The following is an 11,497-nucleotide window of genomic DNA, read 5'->3' as shown; positions in this document are numbered from 1 at the left end:
CTCCCCACTCATTCCCTCCCCACAAATGTGGCCATACACTTGATATGATTCTAACCCCCTCTCAAATACACAACACAGTTTCATTCATTTCTACTTTGACTTTCCCCTGGAACAACCACTCCTTAATCTATTTCTACCTATTGCAACCAGCCAAACTTCACATTAACCACCAACACACATCTTATACTGTACTAGAAATCTCAGAAAGCTCACTGCATCCAATATTGAATCCCACCTTAACCTCACCCTAGACACCTTTGCCAATCTATCAATAATCGAACAGGCCCTTCAGTGGGAAAACTGCCCTTCAGATACTAACTGACAACATTGCTCCTCAGATACCAGCTCCCATCTCCTCAGCTAGAACCTCAGAACCATGGTACAGCCCCAAGCACCGACTACTAAAACAACTAAGGTCCCTCAAATGCAGCTGGAATTGCCATAAAATTCCAACTCTTAATCTTTACAAAAAGAAAGAAAAAGAATACAGATCAACCATTCATACATCTAAGAAAAAATATTATACTGAACACAATCACAAAAGCCAAAAACTCAGCCACACTCTATACCATCTTAAAAACATTAACACCCCCCCCCCCAAAGCAAATTCCACCCTTCAAACCACAGCAGAAAGCTTAGAGGCTCATAATCAAAATGAAAATACATCAAAAAAACGGCCTAAATCGGCTCTTTGACGATCAGTAACACAAATCGTCCAAGTGCCGATAATCAAACCGGCATTTTTGACTTGGACAAATTTTTGGACGAGAATGGCATATAAAGGTAGACGACTTAGCTGTCTGGGCGATCAAACAGCTTGATGTACAGTTAGACAACTCTCATAAACCAAAATATTTTGGATGTATTTTTCGAGAATGGAGTTTAGACACTGCCGACTTTGGGTGACCAGCAACTTAGGCCCAAAACGGACTTAGATGTTTCTTTCGATTAAGCCCCTCCACGGGTTTAATTTGGAGACCAAAAGAAAGTGGAGCTAGGGAAAGGCAGGCAGGCCAAGCCAGAAGAGGAGCTAGATTAGAGGTCAGATTGTTCTCTGCTCTGCTGATCACTCCCACTCTCTTCCCTGCAGGCTGTTTTGTTATAAATCAATTTGAATACTGGTCCCTAAATAATTTATGCCTACAATTAGTCCATTACTGTTCTCACTACCTGAAATATTTTAGAAGTAAGAATAGCCTAACTGGATCAGACCAATGGTCTATCTAGCCCATTATCCCGTCTTCATGGAGGCCAATCCAAATCACAAGAACCAGGCAAAAACCCAAATAGCAGCAGCATTCAATGCCATGGGCTTCTCCCATGTCTGTCTCAACAGCAGTTTATGAACTTTTCCTCCAGGAACTTGTCCAAACCTTTTTTTAAAACCATCTACATTAACTGCTCTTACCACATCCTCTGGCAATGTATTCCAGAGCTTAACTATTCGCTGAGTGAAAAAAAATATTTCCTCCTATTGGTTTTAAAACTTCACTGAGTGTCCCCTAATTTTTGATGGAGTAACACTTGTACCGATTCTACACCACTCGGGATTTTGTAGACTTCAATCATATCTCCCCTCAGCCATCTCTTTTCCAAGCTGAAGAGCCCTATCCTCTTTAGTCTTTCCTCATACGAGAGGAGTTCCATCCCCTTTATCATCTTGGTTGCTCTTATTTAAACCTTTTCTAGTATCACTATATCTTTTTTGAGATAAGGAGACCAGAACTGAACACAGTACTCAAGGTGAGGTCACACCATTGAGCGATACAGAGGCATCGTCCCTTTTTTAATAATTCCTAGCATCTTGTTTGCTTTCTTGGCCGCCACCGCACATGTTTTAAAATGTCTCTATGCAACAAATAATTATCTATAATTGTATATATTATAGATACTATCTGATAGCTCATTCCAATGTTGGGAACCTCTATAAATATGATCATTCTCAAAGGTAGTCCTGCGAGGAAAATTTACAGAAGAGAGAAACCATAGCTTCAGCTGAATTGCACAGCAAAAACGCGTGAGAGTAGCTTAATTGCGTGTTTCTTTTCACCAGGGTGGGCAAAGTTTTGTCATTGTGATTTTAGTATTTTGATCTTTTATATTAAACAAACCCTTTGACTCCCGACAGAGGCAGAGATGTCAAACCACGGCCCATGTCTGGTTTATCGTTAAAGCAGAATTACCCAGAATTTCAAGGCCCTTTGTGCTTTCTTTCTGGTTTGTTCTTTTCTACATTATGGGCTCCTTTTGCAAAGGGCTTTAATGCGCGGAATAGCGCGTGCTGAATTGCCGCGTGCGCTAGACCTTAATGCCAGCATTGAGCTGGCATTAGTTCTAGAAGCGCAGCGCGGGTTTAGCACGCGCTAAAATCGCTAGCGCACCTTAGTAAAAGGAGCCCTATGGTAGAAAAGGTGCCTTATGCTCCCACCTTTTACCGCCAAAAATCATTTAATTGGTGGTGTTCAGAATCACTTGTAACAAAACTGCATTAAAGCACTAATGCACACTCATACTTGCCCAATTAAAAAAATAAAATTCCAAACCTTCCTAATGAAGGAGCGCTTCTTTGTCTCACACACGGAGGAGCATTTTGATAGGACGTCTTAAGTCCATGTTTGGACGTTTTGGGAAAGATGTCCAGAAATCCAGCAGAGAAAATATTAATTTTCAAAACTGAAAGAAGTCTAGCTTTTAAAAAAAAAACAACAAAAAAAAACTTATCTAGATATTTTGGCCTTTAGTACGTCTATCTTTTTTGGCCATTCCCAAATATAAATAATAATAATAACTTTATTCTTGTATACCGCCATACCCAAGGAGTTCTAGGCGGTTCACATTTGTTTATCAAAAAAAAAATTACAAGTGGTTCAAAGTAATTGAACAATATTAGAAGCAACGAAATTTGACCATATGAAGAAAACCGGGGATTACTATATTACTGTGGTAGAAGATACATATTTGGGACAGATCGTTGCCACAGGAACCCTCATTATAGAACATAAATTTATCCATGCATGTTCCAAGAGAGGAAGAATAGAAGAAGTGGTGGTTAGTGATGAATGTAGAGGAAAGCAACTTGGAAAATTATTAGTTTCAGCTCTTACACTGCTCAGTAAGAAACTGGACTGCTATAAAATTACACTGGAATGCAAGCCCCAAAACGTGGCTTTCTATGAAAAGTTTGGTTACTCTTCTTCAGAAGAAACTTACATGCAGAAGAGGTTCTGGGATTGAAAACTTGCAGAGAACACTTTTTTATATGACAATTGGTGAAGAAATGTTTACTGCAAACTTCTTGCAACTTTCTTCAGTTTATTTTTCTGCAGACCTAATATACCTGTAAATACTAGACTTCAGATCAACAAGAATATTTAATAAAAAAATTCATAAAAAGCAATTTTTCAAATACAGCTTTACGACATGAACATGGAAAGGAGAAAAAAAGCTAGATTGACTTTTAAATTTAAGAATTTTACATTAATCAGATTATAAGAAGAAAAGCTCTTGGTCTTTAACCAAATATATTTTTTATCAGAAAAAAAAAAAAAAAAAAGAAGCAACGAAGTAGTTGAGGTTAGAGAGAGGAGGGAGTGTGTAGGTCAGGGGGGGAAGGATTGAGGTGGGTAGGCTGGGTAGGGATGTGGAAGGGGAAAGGGGGAGGTTGTGGTTCATTGGAGCTTTCCCAATGTCCAAGCAGTCTGCATTCTTAGCAACCTGTTCAGACAGCTGAGCATAGACATTAAAAGTCACAGATGTCCCTATAACTTGCTTATATTGTATAATGAACCCTCCAAAACCCACCCAAAACTTACTGTACCCACCTGTACACCACAACAGTAGCCCTTACAGAAACATGATGGCAGATAAAGGCCAAATGACCTATCTAGGGCTCCTTTTTTACGAAGGTGCGCTAGCGTTTTTAGCGCACGCACCGGATTAGCTCGCACTATAGTGCGCGCTAGTTGAAAAACTACCGCCTGCTCAAGAAGAGGCAGTAGCGGCTAGCACGCGCGGCATCTTAGCATGCGCTATTCCACGCATTAAGGCCCTAACGCGCCTTCGTAAAAGAAGCCTTTAGTCTGCCCATCCGTAGTAACCATTATCTCTTTCTCTCTCCGAGAGATCCCACGTGCCTATCCCTTATGGCTGCAGGTGTCATCTTAATGTAGGTACAGTAGATTTTGGAGGGCTCATCATACAATATAAGCAAGTTATAGGGACATCTGTACCTGGGACTTTTAATGTGAAATTCATTGCAGTAACCCTTAGAGTGCGCCTCTGGGCTCAGAATGATGTCTGTGTGACTATCTGAAGCTATCGGAGGGAGTGTTGAAAAGTTCTCAGCCCAACCAAGAAGAACATAAGAACATAAGCAATGCCTCTCCTGGGTCAGACCTGAGGTCCATCATGCCCAGAAGTCCGCTCACGCGGCGGCACAACAGGTCCAGGACCTGTGCAGTAATCCTCTATTTATACCCTTCTATCCCCTTTTCCAGCAGGAAATTGTCCAATCCTTTCTTGAACCCCAGTACTGTACTCTGCCCTATTACGCCCTCTGGAAGCGCATTCCAGTAGTCCACCACTCGTTGGGTAAAGAAGAACTTCCTAGCATTCGTTTTGAATCTGTCCCCTTTCAACTTTTCCGAATGGCCTCTTGTTCTTTTATTTTTAGAAAGTTTGAAGAATCTGTCCCTCTCTACTCTCTCTATGCCCTTCATGATCTTATAAGTCTCTATCATATCCCCTCTAAGTCTCCTCTTCTCCAAGGAAAAGAGACCCGGTTTCTCCAATCTCTCAGCGTATGAAAGGTTTTCCATCCCTTTTATCAGACGTGTCGCTCTCCTCTGAACCCTCTCGAGTAACGCCATATCCTTCTTAAGGTACGGCGACCAATATTGGACGCAGTATTCCAGATGCGGGCGCACCATCGCCCGATACAACGGCAGGATAACTTCTTTTGTCCTGGTTGTAATACCCTTCTTGATTATGCCTAGCATTCTATTTGCTTTCTTAGCGGCCGCTGCGCACTGTGCCGTCGGCTTCATTGTCATGTCCACCATTACCCCCAAGTCCCTTTCTCGGGTACTCTCATTCAATAACATCCCTCCCATCGTATAGTTGTACCTCGGGTTTCTGTTTCCCACATGGAATACTTTACATTTCTCAACGTTGAACTTCATCTGCCATCTCGCCGCCCATTCCCCCAGAGAATGACATGGACTCATATGATTCAATCAATGATCTGACAACAATGTCAAAGCATAGAATTTCATTTCTGCAAATTGGCACTGAACGAAATAAGACAACTCTGCTGCTACAATGGCAAAATAACGCTCAGAATTTAGGAAGTTGGTTGTTTGGGCTGAGAACTTTTCAGCACCCCTTCGTAATACAGGCTAGAATGTACTGGGCGGTTTCACATGTTTGGGTGGTGGGAGGGGGGTCAGTAACCACTGGGGAATAAGGGGGGTCATGCCTTAATCCCTCCAGTGGTGTTCTGGTCAGTTTGGGCACATTTTTTTTTTTTTTAGCATTTAGATGGTTTTAAAACAGGTCTAGCTCCAAACATCTAAAAAAAAAGCCCAAGATGTTTTGATTCATCATCCGGAAGGACTGCTCGCACCCCCATCGCTCGCACTCCCACCCCGATGGACCGCTCGCACTCCCACCCGAAGAACCGCTCGCACCCCCACAGCCTCCCCCCCTCCCCCATGGAGAAGCTGTCTACCTTGTTTCCGGATGCCAGTGAGCCCAGCTGCTTCCTCTTCCGGCGGTCCCGCCCTTTCTCTGACATCAGAGAAAGGGCGGGACTGCCGGAAGAGGAAGCAGCGTAGCGCAGGGCTCAGAGAAGGGGCGGGACCGCCGGCAGAGGAAGCAGCTGGGCTCACTGGCATCCGGAAACAAGGTAGACAGCTTCTCCATGGGGGAGGGGGGGAGGCTGTGGGGGTGCGAGCGGTTCTTCGGGTGGGAGTGCGAGCGGTCCATCGGGGTGGGAGTGCGACCGATGGGGGTGCGAGCAGTCCTTCCGGATGATGAATCGGGCGTCAGGGGGGGGCATCAGGCTTTCAGGATGGGGACAGGACTTCAAGGGGGGACAGGCAGACCTTCAAGGGGGGACAGGACTTCAAGGGAGGGCAGCCAGAGGAGTCGGGGCAGCGAACGGAAAGTCGGGGCGGGTGAAAGGAGAGTCGGGGCAGCCAGAGGAGAGTCGGGGCAGCCAGAGGAGAGTCGGGGCGGCATGCGCGGTATACCCGTGAGCGCGGTATATAAAAATTTCTTTACATAAATGTGTGTTTCCTGCGCGCTATACCCATGTGCGCATTTTACACAGGTGCGCGTTATCTACGTGAAAATACGGTAGTTGGGCACCTCCGAAATAAGGGTTACAGAATTTGGGCCTTAATACAAAATAAGAACCAGTCTAAAAATATGTAGACTCCTTTGATTGTAACAACACACAGAAAAAGCAGTACACAAGTCCCTTCCCTTTTCCCTTTTTTAGTTATATGCAGATACTTTTCTCATATAAAATAGCATGTGTAGATTTGAAAAGTCATTCTAAATGTCTTGTTTTTGGACAACACACTTATAGGCCTATAATCACTTTTTACACAGCCTTCCCTCCCCCCCTCACCCCAATCTCCATAATGATGATATTCTTTAGCATAGGGAAGTTAAGTGTTTCAGAGATTCTCTTGATCCATCCAGAGATTCTGCAGACCCATCAGAGAACATCTGTAATACTGCAACCTGGCCTGAGTTGAAAGAACATTTTATCGGACTGAATAATCTATTTTCTGCTAGTGCTATTGTTGAACATCTTTTTAACTGTGCTAGATTAATGACTCACAAATGCACTCACACAAGTGACAACCCAAATTCAATTACTCTCCACTTGAAAAACTAGCAAAAATGACTGCCCCACCAGACATCCACTAAAGCGAAAGAAAAAGCCTCAGGTCACAGGTGAGCCATTATGTAATTAGCTCTACTCAATTAGACATCATTGGCATAAAAATACTTTCGCCTATTAAATAAACAAAAAAATGGAGGTGAAACAAACCAGAAATCTAAACAGTGTATATAACCCGTGTCCTTCCCGTTCCTGCCAACGTTTTGTGGTATTGAACCACTTCTTCAGGGCTAAATAGACAGTTCTATAGTTCTACTGTCTATTTAGTAACAAAGGAGGTCTTAGCTGCCAGATTTCAGACCATTCTTCAAGCTTCACTAGGTCCTTCCTCATGCTATTCACACCATCAGGGGTGTCTACTCTATTGCAGATTTTGTAGTTTATGAAAATTTAACTTTTTCTTTACCTTCTCAGATACTATCTTTGAGAATCAAAGCAACCTTCTTTTCCTCTTACTTTTACTTATTTTTCTTACAAAATGGTTTGTTGCCCTTACAATAGCTCCTTTCAGTTTTGCCCATTGCTTTCCTACTTCTTCCGGATGTTCCCATTCAGACAACAATTCCTTGATGTAATCCCCCATCTAAACAAAGTTAGATATTTTAAAATTTAGAACCTTTACTTTCAAATGAGCCCTCTCTACATCTGTCTTAATATTGAACCATACCATGTGGTGATCACTGGATGCAAGATGATCACCTACCATAACATCAAAAACATTTTGTAAGCACTAAGTCCAGTATGGCCCCATCCCACATGGATTCCATTACCAACTGTTGGAAAAGTTCTCCTTGTAGAGAACCCAGGATCTCCCTTCTTCTAGAAGACCCTGCAATAGGGATACCCCAATCAATAAGTGGCATGTTAAAATCATCTATTAGTAATACTTCCTCTTGCCTATGAGGCAAATCTCTTTAATTTTAAAAGGAAGCTCTGGAATGAGAGGGCATAGGATGAAGTTAAGAAGTGATAGGCTCAGGAGTAATCTAAGGAAATAATTTTTTTACAGAAAGGGTGGTAGATGTGTGGAACAGTCTTCCGGAAGAGATGGTGGAGACAGAGTGTGTGTCTGAATTCAAGAAAACATAGGACAGGCACATGGGATATCTTAAAGAGAAGAGGAGATAGTGGATGTTGTGGATGGGCAGATGAGATGGGCCATTTGGCCTTTATCTGCCTTCATGTTTCTATGATCTTGTAGTTTCAGAATATAACGACGATTAGGTAGATAAGATTTGAACCATATGAGGGTTGTATCAGTAATACCAATGTCATTTACGCGTGATAGTGGAATGTTGTGGTCAATGGTATCCAATGCGGCTGTAAGATATAGGGAAATCAGCAATACTGGTTTGTGATGACTAGTGTAGTATAGTATAGTGGTTGTGAGTCCATGAAGTGAAGTTTCTCCAGAGTGATTTTGAAGAAAACCAGTTTGGTTGGGGAGGAGGGTGTGAGTTTTCTTGAGGAAATCATTTAGGTTATTATAGACATATTTTTCGGTGATCGTTGCATAAAATTGGAGGTTGGAGACTGGGCAATAGTTTGAGCAGTTCCTTATCGATTGATGAGTGCTTTTGATTTTTGAATAGATGATGGCTAGTTTCTAAAAGTATGGTACACTGCCATGAGTACTGCTGTTGAAAGTCATTGCATGAATGAATGGTGCAAAGAAAATGAAGTGTTGTTTTAAGATGCTAGTGGGTATTTGGTCGTGAGGAGCTGTAGTAGTTTTCATTGATGAGACTAGTGACTTAAGTTACGATATTGAAGGCTGAACGAGTACTAGGAAGTGAAGGTTGAGTAACTGCAACAGATTGCGAGCGAATTGTTTTTAATGGTGTGTTAAATGAAAAGTGGATTTGCTTGATTTTATTTTAAAGGTATTGACTATTTGTACTGTTTTACTTTTCTCTTCACTAATTCCAGGTAGTATTTAGTAAGGATTGAGCTCAAGGGGAGGTTGCATTCAGGTACATGATCGAAACATTCAAGATAATGAAGGGAATAGACTTAGATAAAGACAGGTTGTTCACCCTCTCCAAGGTAGGGAGAACGAGAAGGCACTCTCTAAAGTTAAAAGGGGATAGATTCCATACAAACGTAAGGAAGTTCTTCTTCACCCAGAGAGTGGTGGAAAAATGGAACGCTCTTCCGGAGTCTGTTATAAGGGAAAACACACTCCAGGGATTCAAGACAAGGTTGGACAAGTTCCTGCTGAACCAGAACGAATGCAGGTAGGGCTGGTCTCGGTTAGGGCACAGGTCTTTGACCTGGGGGCCGCTACGTGAGCGTACTGCTAGGCGCGATGGACCACTGGTCTGACCCTGCAGCAGCAATTCTTATGTTCTTATGTACTGTAAGCATTTCCTGGTCCCTGGAAAGTTTAGAATCTCAGTTTGTACTGCAGACAATGAAGAGTTAAGTGATTTGCCCAAATTCATAAGAATCATTTGTGGGACTTGAACCCTGGCTTCCCTGGTTCTCAACCTGCTTCTTTTTTTTTTTTTTTTTTTTTGGTAAATCTCTTTTATTGGCAAGCAAGCACTGCAAATATATCTGCTTCTTTAACCACTAGGCTACACATCCACTCTTAAAAGACACAAAATAAGAGCAGCTGTGTCAATAGACCAACCCCAGAACAACCTCACTATACTTAGAAATAAGACAAGAGACGGCTGAGGGGAGATATGATTGAAGTCTACAAAATCCTGAGTGGAGTAGAACAAGTACAAGTGGATCGATTTTTCACTCTGTCACAAATTACAAAGACTAGGGGACACTCGATGAAGTTACAGGGAAATACTTTTAAAAGCAATGGGAGGAAATTGTTTTTCACGCAGAGAATAGTTAAGCTCTGGAACGCGTTGCCAGAGGATGTGGTAAGAGCGGATAGCGTAGCTGGTTTTAAGAAGGGTTTGGACAAGTTCCTGGAGGAAAAGTCCATAGTCTGTTATTGAGAAAGACATGGGGGAAGCCTAGCATGGAATGTTGCTACTCTTTGGGGTTCCGGAATGTTTTGTTACTCTTTGGGATTCCAGAATCTTACTATTCTTTAGGATTCTGAATGGAATGTTGCTACTCCTTGGGTTTTGGCCAGGTACTAGGGACCTGGATTGGCAACTGTGAGAACGGGCTACTGGGCTTGATGGACCATTGGTCTGACCCAGTAAGGCTATTCTTATGTTCTTAAGAAGATAATAATAATAATAATGTGTGATACGTAGCCTCAGTGTGAGGAGATAAGCTAGAAGAGTAAGCAACTGAAGTTACAACTCAAGCGCTTAACAGAAGAGCACAGAGAGCCCAATAGCTCACTTGACTGCCACACACCATCATGGGGTACGATTGTGTGCTTTAATAACGAGTACTTGAGTTGTAACTTCAGTTGCTTACTCTTCTAGCTTACCTCCTCACACTGAGGGTACGTATCGCACATTATTATTATCTTCTTATTGTGTTTTTTTGAATTTGTGGGGCAATTTCTGAGTCCAGTGAGGTTGGTCTATTGGCATAGCCGCTCTTATTTTGTGTCTTTTAAGTACCTTGGTGCAGCATTTTTGAGATTTTTCGTTGTTGTTGTTGTTGATACACCTCCACTCTGGCATGTGTCCTTCCTCTCTTTCCTGCTCCTTTTCTTTAGTTCTGTAAGATGTACTCTGCTCTGCAAAATACAAGCTGCTTTGGGCTGACTGCTGTCCTCTGTCCTAGGAAACTCCCAGCCTAGCAAATCCTCACTGTGGGATCCAGGTGCCCTCCTATGGCCATTGCTATCCACCAGTAGGATAAGGACTCCTTTCATGATTTCCCTCTCTTGCCTGCATCTTTGTACGTGTATCTGAGACAGACTCGATCCTCACTAACCTCGCTGAGAACATATCCGCATGTATAATGAACCTCCAATCCTGGGCCCAATCTGTACAAATGAAACTGAATGAGTCCAAAACAAAATTACTTTGGCTCGGCCCAATATTAGATCATTTACCCTCCTCCATCCCTTTATCCTCCGGCCCCACTCTTCAGCTCGAGTTTTCAAGCAAAGTCCTGGGCATCATCATAGACTCCTCTCTCTCCTTCAATGACCACCTCAACTCCTTGGTAAAAAAATGCTTCTTTAGCCTTCATATGCTGAGGAAAGTGAGATCCTGCTTTCATCATTCTCACTTTGCCGTCCTTGTTCAATCCACCATCTTCTCTAGATTGGATTATTGCAATTCCATCTTTATAAGCCTAACTAAGAAAAACCTCCATAGACTTCAGCTAATTCAGAACGCCGCGGCTAAGCTTATTTTTGCAAAAGGCAAGTTCGACCACGTCTCTCCACTCCTGTCCAAGCTCCACTGGCTTCCAGTACACTCCAGAGTCCTCTTTAAATGTGCCTGCTTAGCCTTTAAGATTCTACACGGCATCCTTCCTCCTGTTATTCAACTCCTTTGGAACTCCTCTAACCCTAACTCCACCAGATCTTCCCAAAAACTGAAACTATCATTCCCTTCTACAAAAGGTATATCCCGCGCAGGAAAACTAGGAACATCCCTCCCCTTTAGAACCACAGAACTCTGGAACAACCTCACATCCCCGCTC

At 42.6% G+C, this 11,497-nt stretch overlaps 1 protein-coding gene across 1 annotated transcript; it reads left to right on the top strand.

Annotated features, from left to right (window-relative positions):
• Window positions 1–770: 770 nt before the first annotated feature.
• Window positions 771–3,401, top strand: LOC117348517 (glucosamine 6-phosphate N-acetyltransferase-like). The gene is made up of 2 exons (XM_033920733.1): window positions 771–783; window positions 2,891–3,401. The coding sequence occupies exons 1-2, from the start codon at window positions 771–773 to the stop codon at window positions 3,232–3,234; spliced, it is 357 nt and encodes a 118-aa protein (XP_033776624.1). The 3' UTR covers window positions 3,235–3,401.
• The last annotated feature ends 8,096 nt before the right edge of the window (window positions 3,402–11,497 follow it).

Source organism: Geotrypetes seraphini, chromosome 14, assembly GCF_902459505.1.
Source record: "Geotrypetes seraphini chromosome 14, aGeoSer1.1, whole genome shotgun sequence".
In the NCBI taxonomy this organism is placed as follows: Eukaryota; Metazoa; Chordata; class Amphibia; order Gymnophiona; family Dermophiidae; genus Geotrypetes; species Geotrypetes seraphini.
Note: the sequence above shows the minus strand (reverse complement) of the source record. Positions and strands in the feature narration are given on the sequence as shown.